Consider the following 19,152-nt stretch of genomic DNA (forward strand, 5'->3'; position numbering starts at 1 on the left):
ACACGGTGTATACCTGTTAAGAAATATGTTAAAAGTGTATATTTTTCTTGTCACTAACCTGGAGGACCTCCGATGCTCTGTAAACCAAACTGATGCTGGAGAGAGGTACCGCTCTTTTATCCTGAAGGGCGGATCCCCTCTCTCTGGTAGTGCTGTCATGGGCTCTGAGAAATACCGTTATCGGTAAGTAACTATGCTTTTAAGTCTAATTTATGTGTTCTCCTGTTTGTTTTTTAGTGTGCCATTCCAGGTGGGGTTTAGTGCTTCCAGATGCTTTCCCTTCATTCATCATTTGCAATTATTTTGAGAAGTGACAATATTTTTTCTATATGCATTTCAGATCCCACCTAGGGAGATTTTATGGATGCCAGATATTTTGGTGCCATTTTGCAAAATGTACGTGTTTATTTATTTATTTTTTACCCTGAAATGGTTAAAAACATTTTTTAAATGGAGTTTAACTGCATTCAGTGAGGAATTGATTAAAATCTTACTTTGCAAAGGGCGTGTGCTCATTTATGCCAAGTACTGTACATGATGGCACAATAAAGAGGCCAAAACTTTGCTGATCCTCTGTGGGTCCAAGCTGTATTGGCGGTGCAACGGGGACCTTGTTTGATTGAGTTTGCCTAAGTGTATTTCTATATATTTCTATTAAGAGAGAAAGATTAATTGTATTCGTTTCTTTACATGCAATATAGGACTGCAAAGTTTTCTGCTCATCAGCATTACATTTGAGTGATCACATAGTGGGCTCAAAGCACAGAAATGCAGTAAGTTCCTTTTTCTTTCCATAGCATATTAAAGGAAATCCGCACATGTCCATTTGATGATTAATTTTTTTGTTTTTTTCTTAGGTGATTGAAGACAACCCAGGTAAGTAGAGCTGTGTAGTAACTGTAATAACCCACTTATAGTGAAGCTTAAAACAAGACAAGTGGAAGATATACCGTATATACTCGAGTATAAGCCGACCCCCATTTAATGCTGCACAAACGTTAATTATGGCCCCATAAGATGCTCCATACAGACACTTGCCCCATATAGTGCTGCACAAACATTATGGCCCCATACAGACACTTGCCCTATATAGTACTGTACAAACGTTATGGCCCCATATGATGCTCCATACAGACACTTGCCCCATATAATGCTGCACAAATGTTATGGCCCCATACAGACACTTGCCCTATATAGTGCTTCACAAGCGTTATGGCCCCATATGATGCTTCATACAGACACTTGCCCCATTTGCTGTTGCTGCGATAAAAATAAAAAAATCACATACTCCCCTCTCCGTCGCTCAGGCCCCCGGCACTTTCAATATTCACCTGACTTTGCTCTGGCGCCGCTCCATCTTCAGCGTCTCCTGCACTGACGTTCAGGCAGAGGGCGCGGACTAACCACGTCATCGCGCCCTCTGACCTGAGCGTCACTGCAGAAGACGGAGCGGCGCACGGAACGAGGAGCTGGTGACTATCGCGTAGAGCTCCCCTCCCCGTTATACTCACCTGCTCCTGGCGCGGTCCCTGTACATCTGTTCCCTGGCGCTGCAGCTTCTTCCTGTACTGAGCTGTCACCGTTACCGCTCAATACAGTAATGAATATGCGGCTCCACCCCTATGGGAGGTGGAGCCGCATATTCATTACTGTAATGAGCGGTACCATGTGACCGCTCAGTACAGGAAGAAGCTGGGGTGCCGGGAAGCAGGGACCGCGCCAGGAGTAGGTGAATGTAATTAGACAGCCCCCCTCCCCTGCCGACCCCTGGGCATGACTCGAGTATAAGCCGATAGGGGGATTTTCAGCCCAAAAAATGGGCTGAAAATCATCTTATACTCGAGTATATCCGGTACTTTAACTACAATAAACGTAATAGTAAAGCAACAGCGTCTTGTAGATAATCATGTTATCCATTGTTTTGACATTACCGTACATTTGATATCTTGCTATGTGCCATATATTTGTAGCTATTGCTATGTATTTACCTCTATTGTGTTAGACACAATACTTTTATATTTCTCACTTTTTTGTACTAAAGATACTTTGTGAGCCTAAAGTCTCTGGATACCTTTGACATAGGAAAATCTTTTTTGCATATATTATTGGTTATTTTGTTTTGAGGTGCCATTGCCTTCACTAACTTCCTATTATACAATATAAAACATAGGGCCCAGCATACCTATAGAGTCAAATTAATATGCATGTGCACAAAGAAAAGCTTTCTTCTGTTAGTACATTTTCATTTGTGGACAGATTTCCTCTTCTACAGCTCATGAAGAATTACTGTATTTTTCGCATTATAAGACACACTTTTTCCCCCCAAAATTTTGGGGGAAAATGGGGGTGCATCTTATGCGGACATACCTTGCCGGCCGCGGTGAAGCAGGGTCCCAGGTTCGCTGCTGGAGGAGGCAAGAGTAGAGCGTTGCTGCAGGCCGCAGGCTGGGATGAGGAGGTGTTCGGATGTGCGTGCACCACTGCGGGTGTTCAGTGGTGCGGGGGCTCCGCCGACATTTTGTGAAAGCCCAGAGCCCCCACATTTACATGGTTTACTGTGTGGTGGACTCCGGGAAAATGCGCATATGGAGATCTTGGTACCAAGATCTCGGGAGATCACAGCTAAGAGATCTCCATCTGCACATGCGCCGCCCCCGGCAGCCATCTTCCCAGAGTCCACTGCTTAGGAAACCATGTAAATCCGGGGCTCTGGGCTTTCACAAAATGTTCCCGCAGCACCAAACTCCCGCAGTGGCACGCCGCACATACGAACACCCCCTCATCCCAGCCTGCAGCAACTCTCCACTCAAGCCTCCTCTAGCAGCGATCCTGGGACCCCGCTTCACCACAGCCACCCCCCCCAATAGGCAATAAGACTTATGGATTGTAAGAAGTGCCACCATTTTATTTAAAAAAAAAAGTTTCTTTTTTTCTTCTTATTTTTCTCCTGAAAAAGAAATTTGGGGTGTGTCTTATAATCCTAAAATACGATAGTTGCTTTCCTTCCTATCTACAGCCTGAGTAAGGTGCCCTCTCCAACAGGAATGCTTTCTCCCCTCGCTGAGCTATTGTGTACAACCTTCTTCCCCCTCCCTGCTCGTATTTCAGAGACAGACGATTCAGGCAGTAGAATTATTTTGAGGTATCTATATAAATAACAACAGGACAGCTAAGTAGCAACAAATTTAGGATTATTTTTTTTTGTTCTGAGAAAAACATCCCAGATATCCATCTCTAAAGTCTGTCAGACATCGTTTGTTCACGAGTGAGTTCTATCAGTGGTTTTCACGGCTAGTCCTCGTACCTATTGTAAAATATAGAGCTCATTGTCATGTCCGTGTATTTGTGCGGACAAGAGTGGTCCTAACTAGTGATGAGGGAGTGTACTCGTTGCTCGGGCGATCTCCGAGTATTTGTTAGTGTTCGGAGATTTAGTTTTCATAGCCTCAGCTGCATTATTTATAGCTACTAGCCAGCCTAAGTACATGTGGAGGTTGCCTGGTTGCTAGGGAATCCTCACATGTAATCAAGCAGACTAGTAGCTGAAAATCACTCAGCTGCGGCGATGCAAACTTAATCTCCGAACACTAACAAATACTCGGAGATCACCCAATCAACGAGTATACTCGCTAATCCACTAGTCCTAACCAAATCGCAGAGAGATGTCTAATTTTTAAACTCGCCAATGCAAGTCTATAGGCCAGTGAAAAGAATCGGTCAGCACTCACATGCCATCTGTTTGCTGTCTGTTTTTGACTGAGAGGCCACGTTCACACTATCAGTATTTGGTGAGGTTTTTACCTCAGTATGTGTAAGCCAAAACCAGGAGTGGGTGATAAATACAGAAGTGGTGACGTGTTTCTATTATACTTTTCCTCTGATTGTTCCTCTCCTGTTTGTCGCTTACAAATACTGATGTTCAGTATTTGGTCAGTATTTTCCATGTGAACGTGGCTATAGGAGAATCCTCAATTGGCACTTGAAAAAAAAACTGATGTAGTTCTGATGGTAAAAACTGACACAGTCCAAAGCACCTATGAAAATTGGTCATGATTAAGTCCTTACATGCTGCACACTTTATCTCTTCCTCACACACAAAGTGCCTTCTCCAAGCTCAGGAGAAGGAAGTCTTGCAAAGTTGTCAAAATAGTTAGATTGCAGAGAGACTGATGCTTGGCTTCCTTTTTAACCCCTTTCCGAACTCAGACGGGATAGTACGTCCGAGGTCAGAACCCCCGCTTTGATGTGGGCTCCGGCGGTGAGCCCGCATCAAAGCTGGGACATGTCAGCTGTTTTGAACAGCTGCCATGTGCCCGCAATAGCAACGGGTGGAATCGCGATCCACCCGCCGCTATTAACTAGTTAAATGCCGCTGTCAAACGCTCAGCGGCATTTAACCGGCGCTTCCGGCCATCGGGCCGGAAATGAGCGCATCGCCGACCCCCGTCACATGATCGGGGGTCAGCGATGCGTCTGCATAGTAACCATAGAGGCAGTGTCGGACTGGGGTGCCTAGGGCCCACCAGTGAAACCGACTCCAGGGGCCCACTCTAAATTTCAGCACCCAGGCTAGGTACACCTTTGTGTTGTAGTATTTTTTAGGAGGCTCAGTAGTAAGTTTCATCATATTCACTAGAACAGGTACAACATGCTGCACATTTGTTTCTGCTAAAAAGATGGACACTCTAAGGATGTGTTTCCACGGTCAGGAAATGCTGCATGTTTGACGCTGCGTAGAGCCGCAGCGTCAAACACGCAGCGTTCAGATGTTACAACATAGTGGAGGGGATTTCCTGAAATCCAGTCTCCACTATGCGGTAAAACACGCAGGCGGCAGACCCGCATAAATGGACATGCGGCACGTCTTTCCAGAACGCAGCATGTCTGTTTACAATGCGGTGACGCTCCGTCGCCGCACCGTAAATTTACCATAGACTATCATTAGATGCAGTAAAACCGCATCTAATGATTAGTCACATGCGTAATAACTGCGTAAACACAGCTTACTACGCATGTCTACAAATTTAAGTAAGGTCTTACCTGTCCCGCCGCCGGAAGTCCCTCGTCCACTGCAGTTCTCGCGATAACTTAGCTTACCACGAGAACTACCGTGCAAGTGACCAGGGGTTATCTCCGGTCACTAGTCTGGTTCTCACGGTCAGCCGATAGTGAGAACGATGCAGTGTAGGTGATCGCTGGAGAGTTATCTCCGGTGATCATCTACAAGCTCTGCTATGTCTGGATGTCAGGCATCCAGATGTAGCAGAGCTGAACTCGTCATGGGACACTCGTTATTCAGGACTACGACTAATCAGGGAGTATACTGTTGGTTCATTTATTTTTTTCAGAAGATCGATGGCTTCCCTTGGATTACCAGTATAATAAAGATGACAAAACTGTGGTGGTTTATTTCATTAAAATACTTTGTTCTGCATGTGTGTGTTTTAGTAATCCTTTCACAACTATAGGATTAGTAATGGATAGGTGTCTTATTGACGCCTCTCCATTACTAAGTCGGCTTAATGTCACTTTACAAAGGTGACATTAACCCCTTATTACCCCATATGCCACCGCTACAGGGCAAGTGGGAAGAGAGAGGCTAAGTACTGGAATTGGTGCATCTTACAGATGCGCCATTTCTGGGGCGGCTGGGGGCTGGTATATATCCATGCTCTCTTCCCAGGCTATGACTATCAGCCCGCAGTTGTCTGCGTAGCCTTTCTGGCTATAAATTGTTGGATCCCATGTCATTTTTTGGGGAGGGGTCCCCCTATTTTAATAGCCAGTAAAGACTATATATACAGCTGCGGGCTGATATTTATAGCCTGGGAAGATCCATGGGTATTAACCCCTTCCCAGGCTACAAACATCAGTCCCCCAGTCGCTGGCTCTCCCTCTCTGGTGCAGAAAATTGCGCAGGAGCCCACGCCATTTTTTTTTAAATTAAACAGATATTGCATTTAAGGCCGGAGTCACACTTGCGAGAAACTTGCAAGAGTCTCACACCTCAATACCCTGCACTGCTGCTGACACTCGGACTGGAGCGTTCAGCTACATAGAAATACATGCAGCCGTACACTCTGGTCCTGAGTGCCGGATATTAAGATGCAAGACTCGTCCGAGTTTCTCGCATGTGTTATCCCAGCCTAACTCTTTACATACCATTTTATTACTAAACATCGGGCTTGGTATTATCTATAGATATATTTATCTACCTATCTATTATCTATTTATTATCTATCTATAGACATATCTTATCTATCAATCTTTTTTATCTATCAAGCAATCTATCTATCAATATATCTATCTATCTATGGAAACATACCCTAACGGAAACAACAAAGACCTGATTAATGTATTTAATTGGTTCTGTCCATCGCGATTTTTGTCTATTTTTAACTGATCCATTTCTTTAAGGGTATGGTCACACTATGGCTATGTGCACACGATGCGGATTTGCTACGGATCCGCAGCAAATTTTTCCGCACAGAAACGCTGCAGATCCGCACTGTGATGTACAGTACAAGGTAAATCAATGGGATAAAAAAATAGCTGTGCGGAAAAATCAGTGCGGAATTGCTGCGGATTTCAAAGAAGTGCATGTCACTTCTTTTGTGCGGATCTGCAGCGTTTCTGCACCCCTCCATGATAAAAATCCACAGTGGCAAAACCGCAGAAAATCCGCACAAAAATCGCACAAAATCCGCATAAAAACAGCAACTGCGGATTCTGCCAGGAGATGCAGATTTTGTGCATAAAATTCTGCACCTCTTTTCCTACGTGTTCACATAGCCTTACAGTATTTTACGTCAGTATTTGGCAGCCAAAACCAGGAGTGGGTGAAAAATACAGAAGTGGTGACGTGTTTCTATAAGGCTAAGTTTACAGTGGGCGTTTTTGTTGTGTTTTTTTCTGCAGCAAAACCCAAGTGCTTGGCAGGAAAGAAGCTGTGGCAAAAATGCAGGTTTTGCTACATTTTTGGTGTGTTTTTTCCATTCAATTGCTAAAAGCAGTGACATGCTCTACATCCAAAAAAACAAGCAAAGCACAAAATACTGATAAAAAATAAACCAATGTGTGTGCAGGAGATTTCTGAAATCTCATAGGCTTTGCTGGTACTGTAAAACGCAGCTGAAATTAGCATAAAAAATGCATTAAAAATACAGCAAAAACGCTCAGTTTGAATGTAGCCTTATACTTTCCCTATGATTGTTCCTCTCCTTATTTTGGCTACAAATACTGAGGTAAAATACTGACCAAATACTGTTTGTGTAATCGTAGCCTTAGTATAAGGCCGGTTTCACACGTCAGTGTCTCCGGTACGTGAGGTGACCGTTTTCTCACGTACCGGAGCCACTGACACACGTAGACACATAAAAATCAATGCATCTGTTCAGATGTCAGTGATTTTTTGCGGACCGTGTCTCCTTGTGCCAAACACGGAGACATGTCAGTGTTCGTGGGAGCGCACGTATTACACGGACCCATTAAAGTCAATGGGTCCGTGTAAAACACGTACCGCACACGGACAACGTCCATGTGCCGTGCAAGAGACTGCGCTACATTAAGCGCTGTCCCCCCACTGGTGCTGAATCCGTGATTCATATCTTCCCTGCAGCAGCGTTCGCTGCAGAGAAAATATGAATAATAGTGTTTAAAATAAAGATCTATGTGCCCCCCACCCTCCCACCCCCTGTGCGCCCCCCCCAGCGCAAATGTTAACGTAGCCTTAATTGTTCATTCTGCATATCAAAATGCCAGGTATCTTTTTAAAAGGATAGGTAGGATTTCGGGCAGCAAGTGCCATGAAGACGATGGGGGCCCCATGTCAGCATCACAGAACAGCAGTGGGGGAAGGTAAAGTGATATGAACAACTAGAAGGCAGAAAGGGTAGAGGGGGCAGAGAGAGTGCAGCTTTTCTTGGGATGGAGGACAGGAGAGAGTCAGGACAGAGACAAACAGGAAGCTCCAGTACTCACTTCAGGCCACTGTGTTCCTCTGGAGCCTCCCCTCCCCCTCCTGACAGTGCCGACCACAGAGCTAAGCGCTTGGCTTGGAGCAGTGCAGGAGCCATAGAACACCACTGCCAGTAGCTTCAGTGACTGCACAGCTCTCCTGGCCACATGCTGCAGCAGCCTGACCCGTCTCTGCTGGTGGGCGGGGCTTACTGCTGTCAGGCTTCAGTGCAGGTCAGTGAAATGTGTGTGCTGAGCCTCCCTCCTCCCATCCTACTAGCCAGAGACTCCGGGGAGGGAAGCGATCCATGCTGCAGTCTGAACCATTGATCCCCACCATTATACCAGGCAATGCAGGAGCTCAGCTTTTCTCTCTTCTTCTGATGGGCGGGGAGAGGCGGAGCTTAAATCGGGCATGCAGCGATGCTCAGAAGAGAGATACTGAGTCAGGGGCCCACCGGGGAATCCTCCGGTACCCCGGTGGGCCAGTCCGAGCCTGCATAGAGGTCCTTGAGACCTCTATGGTTGCTGATGCTGGATTGCTATGAGCGCCACCCTGTGGTGGGCGCTCATACCAATGCAGGAATTCAGCTACATAGGAGTGATCTGATGATTGCTCCCATGTAGCTGAGCCGATCGAGTGGTGCCAGCTTCTAGCCTCCCATGGAGGCTATTGAAGCATGGCAAAAGTTAAAAAAAAAAATAAAAAAAAAAAATGTGAAACCCCCCCCCCCCCCCAAAAACATAAAAGTTAAAATCACGCCCCTTTCGCCTCATTTAAAATAAAAATCAAACCTACACATATTTAGTATTGCTGCAATCAAAATCGCCCGATCTATCAATAAAAAGAAAAGCATTAACCTGATCGCTAAACAGCGTAGCGAGAACAAAAATTCGAAACGCCAGAATTATGTGTTTTTGGTCACCGCGACATTGCATTAAAATGCAGTAACGAGAGATTAAAAGAACGTATCTGCACAAAAGTGGTATCAATAAAAACGACAGCTTGGAATGCAAAAAATAAGCTCTCACCTGACCTCAGATCACGAAAAATGGAGACGCTATAGGTATCGGAAAATGGCGCAATTTTTATTTTTTTTTTTTTTAACAAAGTTTGGAATTTTTTTCACCACTTAGATAAAAGAGAACCTAGACGTGTTAGCCCGGCGTCACACTCGGCGTAAGACAATACGGTCCGTATATTACGGCCGTAATACGCAGAAAAGTCCCCAAAATAGTGGTCCGTAGCTCCTCCGTAGGCAGGGTGTGTCAGCGTATTTTGCGCATGGCATCCTCCGTATGTAATCCGTATGGCATCCGTACTGCGTGTTTTTCTCGCAAGCTTGCAAAACCAGCATACGGATATACAAGGGATCCATGTGTAAAAAAAAAACCATGAAAACATATATACTGTGTGTGTGTATATATATATATATATATATATATATATATATATATATATATATATATATATATATATATATATATATATATATATATATATATATATATATATATATATATACATACACATATATACACACACACATATATATATATATATATATATATATATATATATATATATATATATATATATATATATATATATATATATATATATATATATATATATATATATATATTTTTGCCTAGAATACTACTTCCTGCAATTTGTGCCAACTTCCTGTCCGGAGCTAATGTCCGGAGATAAGTGACGTCAACAGTGTCCAGTGTCTGATTGGTTGCCGCCTGCTGCGAGCGACCAATCAGAAACGTGCCGTACTGTGACACACTCCGCCCGCCATTTTGGTGTGATTTTTGAATTTTTACCTCACAGCAAGTTTCTACTGCGTGGAGGAGGGCCCAGTGACGTTGCTCTTCAAGCTCCTGCCGAATTTCGTCAAAAAAATGATACCATTTACCAAAACTATATATATTTAGTTGTGAAGTGGTTCAGTGACATTTTCACACCAATTTTGAACTTTTGTTTGGTGTTTTCTCCATATACTGCCTATTATTTTTGTTCTTTCTTACTATTATTTATTAATTGTATTATTCTTACATTTGAATAAAGTATATATGGATTCTAGACTCCCGATTCTTTAGAATCGGGCTGCCATCTAGTATATATATATTTCTCTATATCAGTAGACCCATATATGTATATATATTAATATTTCATACAGCGCGAAATAGCTTTAAAGCCGGTAATTCAATTGCCGGCTTTTGCTATCTCCTTCCTAAACCCGACATGATATGAGCCATGGTTTACATACAGTAAATCATCTCATATCCCCATTTTTTTTTTTGCATATTCCACACTACTAATGTTAGTAGTGTGTATATGCAAAATTTGGCCGTTCTAGCTATTAAATTAAAGGGTTAAATGGCGGAAAAAATTGGCGTGGGCTCCCGCGCAATTTTCTCCGCCAGAGTAGTAAAGCCAGTGACTGAGGGCAGATATTAATAGCCTGGAGAGGGTCCATGGTTATTGGCCCCCCCTGGCTAAAAACATCTGCCCCCAGCCACCCCAGAAAAGGCACATCTGGAAGATGCGCCTATTCTGGCACTTGGCCACTTTCTTCCCATTCCCGTGTAGCGGTGGGATATGGGGTAATGAAGGGTTAATGCCACCTTGCTATTGTAAGGTGACATTAAGCCAAATTAATAATGGAGAGGCGTCAATTATGACACCTATCCATTATTAATCCAATAGTAGTAAAGGGTTAAAAAACAAACAAACACATTATTAAAAAGTATTTTAATGAAATAAACACAAAGGTTGTTGTAATATTTTATTCTACGCTCAATCCATCTGAAGACACTCGCTCTGTAACAAAGAAAAAATAATAAACCAACAATATACATAACTTCCGAAGATCTTTAACGTCCCACGATGTTAAATCCATCTGAAGGGGTTAAAATATTTTACAGCCAGGAGCTCTGCTAATGCAGCGGTGCTCGTGGCTGTAAAACCCCGGGGAATGAAGGTAAAGTAGGTCAATGACCTGTAGTTACCTTCATTCGCGGTGAGGCGCCCTCTGCTGGTTGTCCTCATATGAACTCGAGCCTGGGAGCTTTCTAGGAAAGTTCCCACGCTCGAGGGACAACCAGCAGAGGGCGCCTCTGAGCCAGGACCCTTTTATTTTTCCGATTGTATGTGCCTCAAAGTACAGATGTAGCAACCGCCAGCATGAGTGGTGTGATGCGCTACCATAAAGATGTAGTGAGCCACTAATGCAGAACAAATGAGCATGTCTGTACCGCAAAGATAGCATAGATCACTGACTATCAAGTTGGTGGCTGCTAGATTCCTGTAAATTCTAAGTTCCTTTAATATATTATACTGAAAATCTGTTTGTTTGTTTGTTTGATTTTTTTTGGACCTTTGAAAACTGAGATGTACAAATTTACCACATTTCTTAAATTGCATTTAATTTTTTTTGTTTTCTACATTATGTATGGAGTATATTTGTTCTTTTCTTTCAGAAGCCTTAGAAAATTTACAACGTCTTCAGTATTTTCTTGATACATATTTGAAAGATGAACCTATGATTGGTAAGATACATATAATATAAGATATATTTCAGAACACAAAATATTTCTGTGAAATGGCCAATAGACTGTTATTTAGAGATTGCAGAGTTCTGTACAAGAACTGTCTGTAGTTCTGTTGGGATATTTAGGTAATTTTTTTTTTGTTTAGATTTGAAAGGATTTATACTGGATTTTACAAAAAAACAAAAAATGTATCTAAGCACTAACAGGCAGGTAATTGCAACTTACCTACCTGTTATGCTTGGCGCCGTTCTTCCCCGGCACAGAGCTGTCATAGACCGCTCGTGCCAGGGATTCAGCTGCCTCTGCTGACGTTACGGGGTGGGACATATGTGGTCATTCTGATTGCCAGCCGGCTACCCCAGTTAGGCAGAAGGGACCGGCTGTCAATCAGAATGATCTTGGATGTCCCGCCCCGTCGACAGAGTGAACCGGAAAAGAAGCCTCCGCTCTGTCTACAGACGTGACATCAGCAGAGGCTTCTGAATCCCCGGCACGAGCGGTATGTTTAGGGTTGAATTTATACATTTCAGATTTGGTCTGCATTTGTAAGTAAATTAGTAAGCAAGACTAATAAGTAAGTAAGACTAGGAGTGGTTACAAATTACAAGGAAAATATAATTGGAAAAAACACTATTCCTCACATTCACTCCTGATTTTGTATTTGGAATACTTATGCAAAATTCTGATCAAATCTGGCAATTTTTCACTTTATCACTTTTTCACTTTAGCCTTTTTTCTGTTCTGTAGTGAAATGTACGAAGTACTTTTTTTTAACCAAGATATAGGGCACAAAGACATGATGGGAAAATAAAAGATTTATAAAATAAAGTATAACTTTATTTTTACAAACCACTACTTTTTCAAATAATTTTTTCTAACCTTTGTTACAGGGCTTGAGTATGTTGTCGAGTACTTTAAGGATGGCACATACTCCTACAAATGCTGCCTGTGTGACACAGACGCTAAAAGAGGCAACACAGTACTGCATCTAAGTGGAACAAAACACAGAAAGCTGTACCTGGTAATAGAAAATATATATAACAATTCTGACATTTGTAAATTGGCAAATATATTTTTGTTTCTTTCTCTTCCCGTGTAAAATGTATTTCTTCATTTGAAAAATTATAATGCTTTGTAAAGTAAATGTAAGCAAGATGGACTAAGTTGTTAAAACATAGAAGCTGCTGAACATATTTTTGTTGGAATTCCTCCCCTCAGTGAACTTTTGTGGCAATTTAGTAGTTCCCACGCTCGGACTGGCACACTGTGGAGCTGGTGAATTCTCTGGTGGGCCTTGGAGCTTACAATTACCGTATTTTTCGGATTATAAGACACTCCAAATTTTGAGGAGAAAAATAGGAAAAACATTTTTTTCAACAAAATGGTGGTGCTTCTTACAATTCGTGCGTCTTATTGCTTACCGGGGGGAACAGTGATTGTGGTGAAGTGGGATCCCAGGGTCGCTGCTGGAGGAGGCAAGAGTGGGCTGATGCTGCAGGCTGGGATGAGTGTTGTGAATTCTGTGGCTGAATTCACTCCTGTGGTCACAAGTGGTACTGCAGCTTCTGAGCTTCCTCCCTCAGGTGTTCTGGTGAGCTCGTTGGCTGCTTTGTTATTTAACTCCACCTGATTCTGTCTTCCTTGCTCCTTGTCAATGTTCCAGTGTTGGATCTGAGCTTCTGGATCATTCCTGTGGCCTGCTGCTCTGCTTAGATAAGTGCTTTTTGCTTTTGTTGCTACTTTTTCTGTCCAGCTTGTCTTTTCGTTTTGCTGGAAGCTCTGAGACGCAAAGGGTGTACCGCCGTGTCGTTAGTTCGGCACGGTGGGTCTTTTTGCCCCCTTTGCGTGGTTTTTTGCTTTAGGGTTTTTTGTAGACTGCAAAGTTCTCTTTGCTATCCTCGCTCTATCTAGAATATCGGGCCTCTCTTTGCTGAATCTATTTCATCCCTACGTTTGTCTTTTCATCTTGCTAACAGTCATTATATGTGGGGGGCTGCCTTTTCCTTTGGGGTATTTCTCTGAGGCAAGTCAGGCTTGTTTTTCTATCTTCAGGCTAGTCAGCTCCTCAGGCTGTGCCGAGTTGCATAGGTAGTGTCAGGCGCAATCCACAGCTGCCTTTAGTTGTGTTTAGGTTAGGTTCAGGTATTGCGGTCTACAGAGATTCCACGTCTCAGAGCTCGTTCTATTGTTTTTGGGTTATTGTCAGATCACTGTATGTGCTCTGATTGCTGGCACACTGTGTCACTGGATTGCCTACATAACAGTACAAGGAGCCAACCTAATGATTCTCAATAGAGGGAAAAAAGAAGTTCTGACATCATTTTTTTTTTCTCAGCTCTGTGTTCAGTCTTTTTTTTCCCCTAGACATTTGGGTGTTTCAGGACACAGGTGTGGACATGGATATTCAGGGTCTGTGCTCTTCAATGGATAATCTCGTTACACATGTACAAAGGATTCAAGATACTATTGATCAGAAATCTATGTTAGAACCAAGAATTCCTATTCCTGATTTGTTTTTTGGTGATAGAACTAAGTTTCTTAATTTCAAAAATAATTGTAAGCTATTTCTGGCCTTGAAACCTCATTCTTCTGGTAATCCTATTCAACAGGTTTTGATTATTATTTCTTTTTTGCGCGGCGACCCTCAGGACTGGGCATTTTCTCTTGCGCCAGGAGACCCTGCATTGAGTAATGTCAATGCGTTTTTCCTGGCGCTCGGATTACTTTACGATGAGCCTAATTCAGTGGATCAGGCTGAGAAAAATTTGCTGGCTTTGTGCCAGGGTCAGGATGATATAGAAGTATATTGTCAGAAGTTTAGGAAGTGGTCAGTACTCACTCTGTGGAATGAATCTGCGCTGGCAGCTTTGTTCAGAAAGGGTCTCTCTGAGGCTCTTAAGGATGTCATGGTGGGTTTTCCTATGCCTGCTGGTTTGAATGAGTCTATGTCTTTGGCCATTCAGATCGGTCGACGCTTGCGCGAGCGTAAATCTGTGCACCATTTGGCGGTATTGTCTAAGATTAAACCTGAGCCTATGCAGTGCGATAGGACTATGACCAGAGTTGAACGGCAAGAACACAGACGTCTGAATGGTCTGTGTTTCTACTGTGGTGATTCCACTCATGCTATTTCTGATTGTCCTAAGCGCACTAAGCGGTTCGATAGGTCTGCCGTCATTGGTACTGTACAATCCAAATTCCTTCTGTCCATTACCTTGATATGCTCTTTGTCATCGTATTCTGTCATGGCGTTTGTGGATTCAGGCGCTGCCCTGAATCTGATGGATTTCGATTATGCTAAACGTTGTGGGTTTTTCTTGGAGCCTTTGCGGTGTCCTATTCCGTTGAGAGGAATTGATGCTACACCTTTGGCCAAGAATAAACCTCAGTACTGGACCCAGCTGACCATGTGCATGGCTCCTGCACATAAGGAAGTTATTCGCTTTCTGGTGCTACATAATCTGCATGATGTGGTCGTGTTGGGGTTGCCATGGCTGCAAACCCATAATCCAGTATTGGATTGGAACTCTATGTCGGTATCCAGCTGGGGTTGTCAGGGGGTACATGGTGATGTTCCATTTTTGTCTATTTCGTCATCCACTCCTTCTGAGGTCCCAGAGTTCTTGTCTGATTATCAGGATGTATTTGAAGAGCCCAAGTCCGATGCCCTACCTCCGCATAGGGATTGTGATTGTGCTATCAATTTGATTCCTGGTAGTAAATTCCCTAAAGGTCGATTATTTAATTTATCCGTGCCTGAACACGCCGCTATGCGCAGTTATGTGAAGGAATCCCTGGAGAAGGGACATATTCGCCCATCGTCATCACCACTGGGAGCAGGGTTCTTTTTTGTAGCCAAGAATGATGGTTCGCTGAGACCGTGTATTGATTACCGCCTTCTTAATAAGATCACTGTGAAATTTCAGTATCCCTTGCCATTGTTATCTGACTTGTTTGCTCGGATTAAGGGGGCTAGTTGGTTCACTAAGATAGATCTTCGTGGTGCGTATAATCTGGTGAGAATCAGGCAAGGAGATGAATGGAAAACTGCATTTAATACGCCCGAGGGTCATTTTGAGTATCTAGTGATGCCGTTCGGACTTGCCAATGCTCCATCTGTGTTTCAGTCTTTTATGCATGACATCTTCCGTGAGTATCTGGATAAATTCCTGATTGTTTACTTGGATGACATTTTGATCTTCTCAGATGATTGGGAGTCTCATGTGAAGCAGGTCAGAATGGTTTTCCAGGTCCTGCGTGCTAATTCTTTGTTTGTGAAGGGATCAAAGTGTCTCTTCGGTGTGCAGAAAGTTTCATTTTTGGGGTTCATCTTTTCCCCTTCTACTATCGAGATGGATCCGGTTAAGGTCCAAGCCATCCAGGATTGGACTCAGCCGACATCTCTGAAAAGTCTGCAAAAATTCCTGGGCTTTGCTAATTTTTATCGTCGCTTCATCTGTAATTTTTCTAGCATTGCCAAACCATTGACCGATTTGACCAAGAAGGGTGCTGATTTGGTTAATTGGTCTTCTGCTGCTGTGGAAGCTTTTCAGGAGTTGAAGCATCGTTTTTGTTCTGCCCCTGTGTTGTCAACCAGATGTTTCTCTTCCGTTCCAGGTCGAGGTTGATGCTTCTGAGATTGGAGCAGGGGCGGTTTTGTCACAGAGAGGTTCTGGTTGCTCGGTGTTGAAACCATGTGCTTTCTTTTCCAGGAAGTTTTCGGCTGCTGAGCGTAATTATTATGTGGGCAACCGAGAGTTGCTGGCCATGAAGTGGGCATTCGAGGAATGGCGTCATTGGCTTGAAGGAGCTAAGCATCGCGTGGTGGTATTGACTGATCATAAGAACCTTACTTATCTCGAGTCTGCCAAGCGCTTGAATCCTAGACAGGCCCGTTGGTCGTTATTTTTTGCCCGCTTCGATTTTGTGATTTCGTACCTTCCGGGCTCTAAAAATGTGAAGGCGGATGCTCTGTCTAGGAGTTTTGTGCCCGACTCTCCGGGTTCATCTGAGCCGGCGAGTATCCTCAAGGAAGGAGTCATTGTGTCTGCCATCTCCCCTGATTTGCGGCGAGTGTTGCAAAAATTTCAGGCGAATAAACCTGATCGTTGTCCGGCGGAGAAACTGTTCGTCCCTGATAGGTGGACTAGTAAAGTTATCTCTGAACTTCATTGTTCGGTGTTGGCTGGTCATCCTGGAATCTTTGGTACCAGAGAGTTAGTGGCTAGATCCTTCTGGTGGCCATCTCTGTCACGGGATGTACGTACTTTTGTGCAGTCCTGTGGGATTTGTGCTAGGGCTAAGCCTTGCTGTTCACGTGCCAGTGGGTTGCTTTTGCCCTTGCCGGTCCCAAAGAGGCCTTGGACACATATTTCATTTCTGACCTTCCCGTTTCAAAAGATGTCAGTCATTTGGGTGGTCTGTGATCGCTTTTCTAAAATGGTCCATCTGGTGCCCTTGGTTAAATTGCCTTCCTCCTCTGATTTGGTGCCTTTGTTCTTCCAGCATGTGGTTCGTTTGCATGGCATTCCTGAGAATATTGTTTCTGACAGAGGTTCCCAGTTTGTTTCAAGGTTTTGGCGAGCCTTTTGTGGTAGGATGGGCATTGACCTATCTTTTTCCTCGGCTTTCCATCCTCAGACTAATGGCCAGACCGAACGAACCAATCAGACCTTGGAAACATATCTGAGATGTTTTGTTTCTGCAGACCAGGATGATTGGGTGTCCTTTTTGCCGTTGGCTGAGTTCGCCCTTAATAATCGGGCCAGCTCGGCTACCTTGGTCTCTCCATTTTTCTGCAATTCTGGGTTCCATCCTCGTTTCTCTTCAGGACAGGTTGAGTCTTCGGACTGTCCTGGTGTGGATTCTGTGGTGGACAGGTTGCAGCAGATCTGGACTCGGGTAGTGGACAATTTGACCTTGTCCCAGGAGAAGGCTCAACTTTTCGCTAATCGCAGACGCCGTGTGGGTCCCCGACTTCGTGTTGGGGATCTGGTTTGGTTATCTTCTCGTCATATTCCTATGAAGGTTTCCTCTCCTAAATTTAAACCTCGTTTTATTGGTCCGTATAGGATTTCTGAGATTCTCAATCCTGTGTCTTTTCGTCTGACCCTCCGAGACTCCTTTTCCATACATAATGTATTCCATAGGTCGTTGTTGCGGAGATACGTGGCACCTATGGTTCCACCTGTTGAGCCTCCTGCCCCGGTTTTGGTGGAGGGGGAATTGGAGTATATTGTGGAGAAGATTTTGGATTCTCGTGTTTCTAGACGGAAACTCCAGTATCTGGTTAAATGGAAGGGTTATGCCCAGGAAGATAATTCCTGGGTTTTTGCCTCTGATGTCCATGCTCCAGATCTTGTTCGTGCCTTTCATGTGGCTCATCCTGGTCGGCCTGGGGGCTCTGGTGAGGGTTCGGTGACCCCTCCTCAAGGGGGGGGTACTGTTGTGAATTCTGTGGCTGAATTCACTCCTGTGGTCACAAGTGGTACTGCAGCTTCTGAGCTTCCTCCCTCAGGTGTTCTGGTGAGCTCGTTGGCTGCTTTGTTATTTAACTCCACCTGATTCTGTCTTCCTTGCTCCTTGTCAATGTTCCAGTGTTGGATCTGAGCTTCTGGATCTTTCCTGTGGCCTGCTGCTCTGCTTAGATAAGTGCTTTTTGCTTTTGTTGCTACTTTTTCTGTCCAGCTTGTCTTTTCGTTTTGCTGGAAGCTCTGAGACGCAAAGGGTGTACCGCCGTGCCGTTAGTTCGGCACGGTGGGTCTTTTTGCCCCCTTTGCGTGGTTTTTTGCTTTAGGGTTTTTTGTAGACTGCAAAGTTCTCTTTGCTATCCTCGCTCTATCTAGAATATCGGGCCTCTCTTTGCTGAATCTATTTCATCCCTACGTTTGTCTTTTCATCTTGCTAACAGTCATTATATGTGGGGGGCTGCCTTTTCCTTTGGGGTATTTCTCTGAGGCAAGTCAGGCTTGTTTTTCTATCTTCAGGCTAGTCAGCTCCTCAGGCTGTGCCGAGTTGCATAGGTAGTGTCAGGCGCAATCCACAGCTGCCTTTAGTTGTGTTTAGGTTAGGTTCAGGTATTGCGGTCTACAGAGATTCCACGTCTCAGAGCTCGTTCTATTGTTTTTGGGTTATTGTCAGATCACTGTATGTGCTCTGATTGCTGGCACACTGTGTCACTGGATTGCCTACATAACAGATGAGGGGGTGTCTCCGGCGCTGCTGCGGGTGTCTCCGGCGCTGCTGCGGGTGTCTCCGGCGCTGCTGCGGGTGTCTCCGGCGCTGCTGCGGGTGTCTCCGGCGCTGCTGCGGGTGTCTCCGGTGCTGCTGCGGGTGTCTCCGGTGCTGCGGGGGCTCTGCCGACATTTTGTGAAAGACCAGAGCTCCCGCAGTTCCATGGTTTCCTATGCGGTGGACTCTGGGGAAAATGGCCACCGAGGGCAGCGCATGCGCAGATAGAGATCTCGGCAACAGCGCCGGAGACACCCTGAGCAGCGCCGGGCACCCCCCTCATCCCAGCCTGCAGCAACGGTACCAGTAAGGTATATCCGCATTATAAGACGCACCCCCATTTTCCCCCCAAATTTGGGGGAAAAAAGTGCATCTTACATTCCGATAAATACGGTATGTCTT

General features: G+C 44.3%; 1 protein-coding gene across 3 annotated transcripts in view; it reads left to right on the plus strand.

The window, feature by feature from the left end:
- LOC138642411 (uncharacterized) overlaps nt 1-19,152 on the plus strand; it is a 114,861-nt gene that overhangs the window by 21,051 nt on the left and 74,658 nt on the right. For 2 of the 3 annotated variants that reach the window (XM_069730548.1, XM_069730550.1), the window contains exons 3-6: nt 702-773; nt 858-876; nt 11,449-11,517; nt 12,411-12,541. In XM_069730548.1, coding sequence (XP_069586649.1) covers nt 702-773; nt 858-876; nt 11,449-11,517; nt 12,411-12,541 — 291 coding nt within the window. Of the gene's footprint in view, nt 1-340; nt 397-701; nt 774-857; nt 877-11,448; nt 11,518-12,410; nt 12,542-19,152 lie in introns of all 3 variants that reach the window. The other variant, XM_069730549.1, reaches the window with a different exon arrangement.

Source organism: Ranitomeya imitator, chromosome 6 (assembly GCF_032444005.1).
Source record: "Ranitomeya imitator isolate aRanImi1 chromosome 6, aRanImi1.pri, whole genome shotgun sequence".
Taxonomy (NCBI): Eukaryota; Metazoa; Chordata; class Amphibia; order Anura; family Dendrobatidae; genus Ranitomeya; species Ranitomeya imitator.